Consider the following 12,285-nt stretch of genomic DNA (forward strand, 5'->3'; position numbering starts at 1 on the left):
CTGACCTGCGAAAGATGCAAGGACTTCAATAAGATGGCATTCGCTTCATCCCAGCAGCTTTCAATGAATCAAATAATAGCCTGCTTTCCTTTTTGTAAATTATTAATTGTAATACTTTTGAAAATAAAAGTTATCCAGTTGAAGAATACTTTGTGATACTTTTTTTTAATTAAATTACCAGGCTAAAATAAGTGAGGAGCAATTAGAAATACTCAATAAGTGGCGCCATCTATCGAACGGTCGCGATATTACAATTAAATGCGACTGAACAGCTAAAAAGTCTCAAATCAGTAGTTGAAATACCAGGCGAACATAAGTGCGCAGCAAGTAGATAAGCAAAAAGTCAACGAGTGGCGCCATCTATCGAACGATCTCGAAACTACAATATCCATTTTTTGTGAGCGACGTGAACGGCTAAAAAGTCTCAAACCAGCAGGTGAAATACCAGGCGAACATAAATCAGCAGCAAGTAGATAACCAAAAAGTCGACAAGTGGCGCCATCTATTAAATGATCTCAAAACTACTATTTCAATTTTTTGTGAGCGACGTGAAGGGCTCTCAAATCAGTAGTTGAAATACCAGGCGAACATAAATCAGCAGCAAGTAGACAACCGAAAAGTGGCGCCATCTAACGAACGATCTCGAAACTACGATCAACACTTGGTGTCCCCTCAGAGTATGCTACACAAAGTGTTAAATTGTTGCTCTCCAAATTTGAAGTTGGCGCTAAACAAAATATAATTTTTTATAGCATACTTTGAGGATGCAATGAGGACCTTTTTTCGAAAACAGGCTATATCTCGGCCATGTCCTGCCGGATTTTCAAAGGACATATATTGCTATGATCACAAGGACGAACTCTACCGATTGGCATCGAAAAATTGTGTGATTATCTAAGGATACAACATTTGAAATTTTTCAGTATGGAAAACTTATCAACCACAGGGACGATTGGAATGTCCTTTGGCCAAGAGAAAGGCCTGATCAATGTGCATAGTTTGACATATCGCTTGTCAGGATACGCAAGGACATTCGCGAGTTATAGTGTTATTTCTGTACACAAAAATCTCGAGTCCTGTAAGGACTATCGTAGTTTTTACCGATTTGTATTGATTTAAACTATTGTTGTTGCAAAGGATATACCGATCGTCCTTCAAATGGCTGAGATAAAGGAGATTTTCGGATTTTTAGCCTTAACAAATTTCAAACCCTCAAAGTATGCAATAAAATTTTGATGAATTTTAAAAATTAATTTTTGAAGCCAACTGACAAAACGCAAATTCGTTAAAATTGGAAAATACTCCTCAAAGTATGCTACACAATATTTTTCATAGTTGGGCGCAAATTTTGAATTTTAAAACCAATTGATAAAAAAAGCAAATCTGTTAAAATTTGAAAATATATTTGTTATTTCATAATTATCATATTTTGTAATAATGAATGAAGTTGCTTTCTATTGTGATATTCCAGACAAATCAAAAAGGAATTCTATTTGTTATATCTTGAAAATATATCTCAACTATTCGCAACTTTTGTTTGTGTTAATCAGTTTGTTTCACTAATGCTCAAATTCGGTTTACTTCTTTTTAATGTTAACAACTAAACAAAGTTCTCCTTTTTCGAGGAAAGGACGCTTAGTATACTATTTAGTACTCACCTTGATCGGCCACATTGATGACGCCGTCCTGGGCAACGGCAATCGCGGAGATGGCCTGGAAGCGGGCATTCGAAGAGAGCAGAGTCTCGGCATTGCTGAGAGTGCCATCGTCGTTGAGGGTGGCGCCGTTGCCGTTGAGATTCGCAGCTGTTGTCTTGGCGCCCAACAGCACCGTAGTCGTTGTCGTGGGTCCCGTTGACATTAAACTGCCGCCGGCCACAATGCCCGCCAAAGTTTGGCCGGCACTTGAGCCCGAGGAGGAGGAGGAGGAGCCGATACCGGAGCCGCCAGCCGTTGCAGCATTGACGCCGCCGGCGCAGACACAAGCGCCGGTGCTGCTGATGATGCCGATGTTGATGCCATTGCCATTGGCTGAGTTGCCAGCAGAGTTGCCATTGCCATTGCCGTTGCCACTGCCAGCATTATTTCCGTTTCCGCCAGCTGGTGTCGTTGGCGTCGTGCCGCCATTATTGCGTGTCGGATTCACGGTCGTTGAATAAGCACCACCATTGCCCACCGTCAAACCGTTCGCCGACGAACCGTTGCTGCCATTTCCAATTGCACAGTCGCAGGTTTGGGTGCTGTGTGTGAATGAAATGAAAGAAGAAGTAGAAGAGCGTTAGAAGGATTGAGAGCGTTAGTAATGCAACAGGAAATGCTTAGAGCGTTAGCCGCGGCTGCAAACGCAGCAGACCACAGCACCACAGCACTGCATCAAATCCCCCCTCATTCCCTCACATTTGTCTGCCGCCCACTTTGGGTAGAGTTGTGTGTCGCTATCTGTGGCACATGTCACTAACCACGCCCTGTTTGCACTCCTACAACTGCAGCAGCAGGAAGTGTGAGAGACAAAGGCAGACAACTGCAGCCGTTGAGCGTGCTCGACTATGAGATACTTGCAATGCACTTTTATGGGTACACAAATATTTCATATTTTTTATTTCATAATTTATATGTCACAAATGCAAATTTCTATGCAAATATTTGCTGAATAAGATAAATAGAAAACAGAAATCAAAACTATAAAATAATTGATAATAATTCGTCATTTTGTTGTGCCAAAATTATAGACTACAAGTTTAGAGACACTTTTCATTTTGCCATAGTTTAAAGCATCTATTAAGTATAAAACTTTAGCCACCAAATTTACTAAATTGTTGAGTTGTAGCTATAAATTCCGATGGACAGACAGAAAGCCAAATGACTACAAATTTAAGTATACGGATTTTAAAGTGTGGTCGACGTTTTTGTTTTGAATTGCTATCAAATTAGGAAACTCTCATACAGCGCATAAAGTCTAAGGACAACAAACAGAAGACTGTTTTTTTTTGTGTTTTGAGAGGGCGCTGTGGCAACCCTGTTTTGTGGGCCGCGTATTTATGATGACATTGTTTGTTCGATAAACAAGCGCAAAAGTAAAGTAAAGTGCAGAGAAACGACGTCGAGTTTCGCTTCGCTTGCTTATCGCCCACGGACACGCCCCTGCAGCCAACGCCCGCTTCCCTTTCCCTCTGCTCCATACAAGCTCCACTCTCCCTTAACAACTGAACTGAACTGAACTGAACCGAACCCTTTAACCCCTTGGACTGCTCCTCTATAAAAAGGTTGATTTATAGTTTCTGTCGTTGGCGCGCCGTTTTGCGGTGTCTGCTAATTACTTTGCCACGTCTGCCACGCCCCCATCCAAGAGGATGGAAAAAAACAAGGGGGAGAAAGCGAACTGACAAGGACAACGCTTCACATAGTTTGGTAGCCACCTGCGTCTTTCTCATGCTCAGCTCCCCTCAGTTTGAGGCAACTCTTCAGTTTAGTCCATCAAATTCTATTAGATTAAATAAACAGCCACTGCATAAAGTTGCACAACAAATGTGAGAGTGAGAGTGCGAGTGCGAGTGTGTGGAGCACCTTTCTCTCTCTCTCCCTTCCTCTTCCTCTCTGTTCTTCCCGCCTATCTGCCTAACTCCTTTTCTCTCCGTCACTGTGTATCGCCCGCTTGGGGCAGTTTCACAAAAGCTGCGAACCTAAATTAATTGCATTAGTTGGCAACATTTTTGTGCCACACACACACACATAATGCAACTGAGCCACAGAGAAGCAGCTAACTTTAGAGGGAGATAGCGAATGAACTAGAGAGAGAGAGAGAGAGCGTGTTTTTGTGATCGCTGTTGACACAATTGTATGTGAGGTTCACCTTGACTTTCTCTTTAACTGCGTTTTGTTTTCTAAGCACACTTGAAATCGAAAATTGAATTGACCAACACTTCCTGCAACATTTTCTGACACTTTACAACACTGCTTGCTTGAGAGAATGTTTTCTGTATTATTATTTGATTCTATTCAATGTTTATTGATTTGGTTATTACTCATTAGAATTTTGTGACTCATTATTTCTTATTTTCGAACACTTTGCAACACTGTTTTATTGACATTTTAAATGGCTAAAGTTTTCTGTATTATTAATTTGTTCGACTCAATGTTTGTTGTCACTAATTCGTATTTGTTTGCTACTCTTTTCTCTCTAAACATTTACTGCGAGTATAAATGATGCTATGATTTGCACATTTTTCAACACCTAAAGTTTCATGCCTAAATCGTATTTTCGTGCACTTTTCGCAAACGCCGTTAACAAGTGTTGTCAGCTATTGCAACACTGTTGAAAAGATCACTTTTGCTCTTGCAACACTGTTTTAAGCAACATTTGTTAACACTGATGTCACTTTGCTTTTGCAACTCTGTTTTTTTAACCAACACTGTTGTCAACTAAACTAAACTATGCAAATAGTCCAAGTTCCAGTGTGACCAACCCACATGCGCATATGTTATTGTATGCACAAATTTGTTGTGACAGCCAATGGGGAAATGTTCGGGATTCCAATTAATTTGCTGTCCGCTTTCGCTTTGAAAAGCGTTTTAATCAAGTAAACGCTGACGACAAATCGATACAACAACAAAATGTGCCAACTGTGTATTATTTATGCTGGCCGAAAATGCAAATACTCGAATAATTGGGTCAAAGTTGACTCACCCGGTGCTCTCTTGTTTGCCAGCAAAGTAACGCATGTTGCCCGCAGTGTCCACAACACGTATCGAATTGATGCGCCGCGAATCGCTGTCGGCGATGTACAAATCGCCAAAGGGTGAAAAGGCCATGGCTAAAACAGTGCCAAGGACATTGTCCGTTGCCGTCTTGTTCGCTCGCCCATTGTCCTGGCCATTGTTGCTGCAGTGCAACGGAGTGCCCGCGACAACACGTATTTTCATATCTGAAGTCAGACGCAAGACGAGACGATCATCGATGAAATGCAGCGACCCATCGAGCGGACTCAATGCCAAGCCGGTGGGCCATTGCAGTTGGGCCTGATTGGCCATCAGGGTGCCCGAACATGGTGCGGGACTCCAGTGATTGTGATGTCCATGATGTCCGATCAGGGTGTGGATGATGCCCTTGGGATCGACGGCACGAATGTTGGTGCCATCGGCAATGTACATGGTGCGATCGGCGGCAATCGCCAGTCCCTTGGGATGCGAGAGACGCGCCTGAAGAGCGGCGCCTCCGTCGCCGCAATTTCCTTCGTCGCCGGGAATGCAACGTTGACCGCTGCCCACAACCGGTTCGCTGTTGATGCTCGGATCCTTGACCTTCTCCAGTCGCAGTAGTCGCAGGATTTGATGACGTTCCGGATCCGAAATGTACAGATGTCCATCGGCGGGGGAGACGGCCAAATAGTATTGATACGACACCTGAGTGGCGCTCAACTGGAGAATGGTAAACACCTTGCCGTCGGGTGTAATGCGACGCACCAGATTAAAGTCTCCGACATACAGACTGCCATCGGGCCCGGTGGCCAATGCGATCGGGGTCAAGAGCTTGGCATCCTTGGCCACGCCATTGCAGTAGTCGGGACAATTCAGAGGTCGCTGCAGTCCGGTTCCCATCACCACCTTGACGGTGCGGGGATATTCCTTCATGTGCAGGGTGCTGCCATCGCCCTTCTGCAGAATTCCCTCATGGAAATTGTAATGATGATGGATGTCCAGTCCCCAGCCACCGATATCGGAGATATCCACATCGTAGCCCTGCAGCTTCGCTGTCTGTGTGATCCACACGGGAGTTTGGCACGTCGTGTGCTGATAACCCACCGAGATGCGTGCGATGGTCACACCGTAAACCTTCTGACGATAGACGTTGCGTTTGTTCCACGCAAACGTGTGGATGAGATTCGGATCGGCCTCGTAGGTCTTCACATGCAGTGCACCCTCGATCTCAACGCCCACATGCACGTGAGTCAGGGTCTTGGGAATGGTCTCAGAAGTCAGACGCATGCGCACGATGCTCAAATAACCAGAAGCCTGCGACGATTGATAGGTGAGGTGCAGATCCGAGCCGGGAATTTGTATAGACTCCTGTACAATCTGTTGTGGAAATGGGAGAAGAATGAAAGGTAAGAAAGTGTAAGGATAGATAAGGATAAATAGCACTTAAAACTAAACCCATTAAGTATATTATTTAACAGTTATGATATTGCGATTGTAAGGTCGTTAAATAATGGGCACAACAAACGGAACAAGTGCCAAAACTTTCAAGTCTGCAGCTTTTGTGGTTTCTAAGAAAAAGCTAAGAAAACAGACGGACAGACAGACAGACGGATGATTCGAAATATTTATATTTCTACACTTCGACACTTGTTTACTTTCCCAAAGCAAAAGTGCCACTTGAGCGAGAGAAAAATGGATTGTTGTGCAGCTTAATGCAAAAAGTAATCGGAGTTGAGGCCTCAAATAAAAGTCAACGAAAGGTGCAGCACAACAAAGGTAAGAAATTGCGGAAGTGAGCGAGTGAAAGTAAAATGCGCAACTGAAAGAAAGACAACAATTAAAAATGACAGAGGAAGTTGCAGCAGACGAAAAAAAAAAGAGAGAGGCACAAAGCAAAAGTTACAAAAAGGAAGAGGGAAATATTAAAATGAAGCGGCAACAAAAGCGCATAACTTGCAAAGGCAAGGAAAATGAACTGAAAAAAGAAGAAGGAGTGGTAGAGAGATAGAGAGACAGAGAAGGAGAGAGAGAGAGAGGGGAATGAGCATTACAATTGTCGCTGCCACTAAGTGAGTTGGTTATTAAGCCTTGTGGTCGAGTCTCGAGCCACAGCTGCCACGGGTCGAATGCAGCAATTAAATGTAATGCGCTCTCTCTCACTCTCTATTGCCTTCTCTCTCTATCTCTCTGTGGCACGCTTTAGAGAATTAATGTGTGTGCTTGTGCCGCCGCTGTCTGTGTTAGATGCAAAGTTATAATGTCATTAAGGCGAACTTTAAATTAATTAAAACTACGCAGAGTCCAGCTGCTGCTTTTGCTTCTGTTGCACGACCGCTAATTAGGAGTGGCATCTCTTCGCCCCCCCCTTCTCCACCTCTTTCCCACCGATAGTTACGGGATGAGCTACCGCTAGTTAAGCCACATAGAACTCACCTGCGTCTCAGCGAAGATGACCCGCTTGCCGGGCATGGCGCCCACACCGTTTGGCATCCAGGTGCTAATCAATTGGGGCTTGAGCTTCTCGTGATCATGATCCATGCACACTTTGCTCGCATCGTTCGCCTCGTCTGCTGTGTGATAATGGATCGAGTTGAGGAACGTCAATGCCGGATTCAATGGTGCGACCCTGTATCGAAAAATTATATTGAAATCGAGTGTGAATTATAGTATATTGGTGGTATATTAGTTGTATATTAATGGTATATATTTGAAGTATACTAAAAATATATTTGTGGTATATTTGTAGTATTTTCTAGTGATTGACAGTATTTCAATAGTATATTTTTAGTATACTAGCAGTATATTTGTGGTATGTTTATATAATATTTTTAGTATACTAGTAGGATATTTGTGGTATATTTTTAGTATTTTCTAGTGATTTGTAGTATTTCAATAGTATGTTTTTAGTATACTAGCAGTATATTTGTGGTATGTTTGTAGAATATTTTTAGTATACTAGTAGTATATTTTTGATAAATTTACAATAATATATTTTTATTATTCTAATAGTATATTTGTGGTATATTCGTAGTATTTTCTAGTGATTTTTAGTGTTTCAATAGTATATTTTCAGTATACTAGCAGTATATTTGCGGTATATTTGTATTATTTTTAGCGTATTAGTAGTATATTAACAGTATATATTTTTACTATACTAGTAATATATTTGTAGTATATTTGAAGTATATTTTCGGTATATTTGTAGTATATTTTCGGCATATTTGTAGTATATTACTAGTATATTAGTAGTATATAAAGGTACATTTTGGCGTAGTATACTGGTAGTATTTTTCGCAGTATATTTCTAGTATACACTTGTAGTTTTTAGTATTTTTGTAGTCTTTTAGTAGTATATTTATAGTATATTAGCAGTATATAGTGGTACATGTTGGTGTACCAGTATATTATAGTATATTGATAGTATATTTCTAGTATATACTTGTAGTATTTAGTATATTTGCAGTATATTCAGTTCAGTTAACTCACTTGATGTTGCGACTGGTGGTTTCATCGTCATCGCTCAGCTGCATTTGCACCGGCGGCAACACGACGATGCGATTCCAGGGCACAAAAACGGTGCGGGTGAGTGGACGGAAGGGTGATCGCTGGAATTGCAGGGTAACTGCACCGCCACCATTCACCAGCACATCGAACCTGTGGAAGAGGCAGAGAAGTGAAGTGAAGAAGAGTGTTAATAGTGCTTGTGAGAGAAATGTCAATGTCATAATGTATGGCTTTAAGCTGGCAGGAAAATATAAAATAAAGTATTCAAATTAGATAATAGTATATTTAAAGTATTTTTTGATTTCTTGATATCTTAATGCTTGAGATATTGATATCTTAATGCTTCTAGAGAACTGTCATTATAAAGTATAGCTTAAAACCGATTTGTAATATAAAATATGATATTAAAATAAGCTGATGGTAGAGTTACAAGTATTTCAAACCTTTTATGATGAACTTAGAGCAAAGCAATGTAAACTTCTTTAATATTTAATGCCATTCTATATTCAACCAAAAGTCATCTTCAATTTCATTATGGCAAACTCTTTTTTGTCAATAAGTATTATCACATGCAATTTCATTGCCTTCCCTCTCATAGTTAGTCAACAGAAAGTTCAGCTATTACTACGCCAACTATAAACATAGATTTAATGGCAAATATATAATGAAATTCATTTTGTTTTAAACTATTTATTAAAGCTAAAATGAGCTATTAATAAAGCGAAAGTCAAAAGCCATGAAATAAATACACGTTATACGAATCGAAATACGAACCTGCTATTAAACTAATGGCTAAAGTTAAGTTTTACTAAAGTTATTGCGACATGTAATTGCCACGCCCACAAACACACACACACACACATATATATATATTAATTTACATTAGTAGAAGAGAGAAGGCGAACAAAAAAAAAAGGAAAGTAGAAATAAAAGTTGTGCAGCAAATTTCATGGCACAAACATGCAAATTAATATTTTAATGAACTTCATTCTCCAGCTGCCCACGTCAACTGCGTCTGCGTTTGACGCACACGAGAGTTATGCAGATCCCCTGGCCCCCTGACACCCTCCTTCCCCAACCCCCTTTGACTGCCAGTGAAAAGATAATGCCTCAATTGTTTGTTGAAATTGAAAAACTTTAGGATTTGTCCAAAAACAACAACAAGCGAGTAAGAGAGAGAGAGAGAGCGAGAGCGAGAACAAACAATTGCTAGAGCATAAGTTAAGACCTTAACCCCTGCCCTGCCCAGTGCCACGCCCACTGTTGTGATGCCCCTTTTGGGGGTCATGCGTTAGCCGCATTAAATATAATGATGCCAACGATTGGCGAGGGCCGCGCCTTCATTATATTTGCCGAGTATTTTTCGCATTGGCGTAAGAAAAGTTGCGAAAAACTTTTTGCTCTGGCCGTTGGCAGATGCAAGATGGCAAAAACAAAAGGAAAACAACAACAACACACACAGAGAGAGAGAGAGAGGGAGAGGGGAAAGCAAAAGGCAAGTCAGTCGCGCAGAAAGCTTAAGAAATGGCAAAACTTTTGCTTTGGAAATATTTAATTAATGTGATTTTTAATTGTGTTTGTGCACGAGTTGTGCGAAGAGGAAAGAGAAGAGGGTGCGAGAGAGAGAGAGAGATAGAGAGAGGGGAGGGAGCACTGTGAACATGCCACAAATTGAGGCAAAAGCAGGCAATCAAAATGCATTCGACACCTGCCCAAGCAATTTAGCTGTGAAATTGCCGGGATATCGATTTCAATACACCAATCGTCTCTATAATTGCATTGTGGGCGGGAAAAAGCGGGCGTGGTCGTGGGTTGTGGGTCGCAACAACAATTGTTGTTCGTGGGCAAAATAATTAAATGAAAAAATAATTACATTTAATTTTTGCAATAAACAAAAGTCGAAGCCTTATTGTCGTCGCTTCGATGTGTTCGATGTGTTCGTGTGTGTGTGTGTGTGTTTGGATGTGTGTGTGTGTGTGGTACAAGCATTTATAAACATTTCAATAAACAAGCAAACACACACACACACACACAGGGAGAAAGAAATGCAAATGAATTTGTTACAATTTTTGCTAATTTAATTTAAATGTTGTCACGCTTCAAAAAGTTGTTTTCATTTGCGTTATTTGTTTGTTTGTTTGTTTGTTGTAATTGCAATTCTTGTTGGTTGCACACACATAGAGAGAGAGAGAGAGAGAGAGAGAGAGAGAGAGAGAGAGAGAGAGAGAGAGGCAAAGCAGGAGCCATTTATTTATCTGTAATTGAATTGCATTTGGCAGGCGCTGCAACCAATAAAAAAAAGGCTTGTAATGGTAATGTCAAGCACACACACACACACACACACACACACCCACACAGCACACTCTAATAATATGTTGCAAAATAATAAAAAAAAGAGAAAGAGAAAGAGAGAGGGAGAGAGGGAGAGAGAGAGAGAGTCGAACGAATGCCCACGACAATAATGTCCTGCAGCACAATATAATGACTTTTATTACCTTTATTACTACACCAACAAGAGCGACAACAACAACAACATCAACAACAACAAACAACATGGGCGACAAAAATAATAATAACAACAATCGCAACAACAACAAAGAGCAGAACAATGCATGTCAAAGGACAACAACAACAATTGTAACAAGCAACAGGACAACAGGACAACAAAACAGCAAATGGAGCAGAGTGAACACAAAACAACAAAAAAAATAAAAATGGGAACAGTGAAAAATGAAAAATGAGAAATACGAACAAAATCGAAAAGAAAACTCTGCCAAGGGAGCAACATGTAACATGCTTTTATAAAGTAAAGTCAACTAAGTCGACTTCAAAATGCGCTACAGTTGTTGCTTTTCAATGATCATGATTAGTTTTGTCCATGAAATTGCACAAGAGAAGCAAAGTGAGAATTGAGAGAAGCAACTAGAGAAGTGAGAGAAGCAAAGTGAGAATTGAGAGAAGCAAATAGAGAAGTGAGAGAAGCAAAGTGAGAATTGAGAGAAGCAAATAGAGAAGTGAGAGAAGCAAAGGTAGCAAAGCGAGAAGAAGTTAGGAATATAGTGCGAAAAGACAGAAGATGGGTTGAGGAAAGTTACAGAGAAGTCAAGGAAAGAAATCAATGAGAAAAGTAGAGAAGTCAAAGAGAAAGAGTTGTAGAGAATTCAATAGAAGAAGCTAAAGAAATGTTGCGGAAAAGTCAACAAGAGCAGAAATCATAGAGAAGTTATAGAGAAGTCAAGGGATAAAATCAAAGAGAATTCGAAGGAAGAAGCCAAAGAGAAGTTATAGAGAATTCAAAAAGGGAAAAATTCACAGAATAGTCAACGGAAAATGTTGTCGAGGGAAGAAGTTAAAGAGAATTTATGGAGAAATTAAGGGAAGACGTCAAAGGGAAGTCAAAAGAAGAAGTCACAAGAAAATTATAGAAAAGTCTAAGAAAAAAGTCACCGAGAAGTTATAGAAAAGTCAAGATGGGAAGAATTCATAGAGAAGTGAAGGGAAGAAGCCAAAGAGAAGTTGTAGGGAAGTCAAGGATAAAAGTCAAAAAGAAGCTGTCTAGAAGTCAAGGAATGAAGCCAAACGAAGAGGTGAAAGAGAAATTGTAGAAATGTTAAAGGAATAAGTCAAAGAGAAACTATAGAAAAGTCTAAGAAAGAAGTCACCGATAAGTTATATAGAAGACAAGGAAAGAATTCAAAGAGAAGTCAAGCAGGGAAGAAGGCAAAGAGAAGTGTAGGGAATAAGCCAAAAAGTAGTTGTAGGGAAATCAACGAATGAAGTCAAACGAAAAAATTAAAGAGAAATTATTGAAAAGTATAAGGAAGAAGTCATCGGGAAATTATAGAGAAGACAAGGAAAGAATTTAAAGAGAAGTTCTAGGAAAACTGAAGAATACAAGAAAACACTATTGAGAAAGTGATGAGCGAGATCATAGATCACATTTAAGAGAAGATTGAACGAATTACAAAACCATAAAGAAAACCAATGAAAAAGAATAAGAACTAAGAAGAGATTAAACAGAAAAGAAGACAATGAAATTTGCAGCTGTAAGAAAAAGTAAAAAAGAAAAGTTGAAAGTGGAAAATTA

At 40.1% G+C, this 12,285-nt stretch overlaps 1 protein-coding gene across 7 annotated transcripts in view; it reads right to left on the minus strand.

Moving 5' to 3' along the window:
• The window catches only part of LOC133849395 (teneurin-a), a 348,228-nt gene that overhangs the window by 13,274 nt on the left and 322,669 nt on the right, over positions 1–12,285 (minus strand). For all 7 annotated transcript variants that reach the window (XM_062285443.1, XM_062285444.1, XM_062285445.1 and 4 more), the window contains 4 exons: positions 8,181–8,348; positions 7,128–7,320; positions 4,684–6,071; positions 1,659–2,239 (listed from right to left, as the gene is read on the minus strand). In XM_062285443.1, coding sequence (XP_062141427.1) covers positions 1,659–2,239; positions 4,684–6,071; positions 7,128–7,320; positions 8,181–8,348 — 2,330 coding nt within the window. The remainder of the gene's footprint in view (positions 1–1,658; positions 2,240–4,683; positions 6,072–7,127; positions 7,321–8,180; positions 8,349–12,285) is intronic.

The sequence above is a fragment of the Drosophila sulfurigaster genome, chromosome X (genome assembly GCF_023558435.1).
Source record: "Drosophila sulfurigaster albostrigata strain 15112-1811.04 chromosome X, ASM2355843v2, whole genome shotgun sequence".
NCBI classification, from domain to species: Eukaryota; Metazoa; Arthropoda; class Insecta; order Diptera; family Drosophilidae; genus Drosophila; species Drosophila sulfurigaster.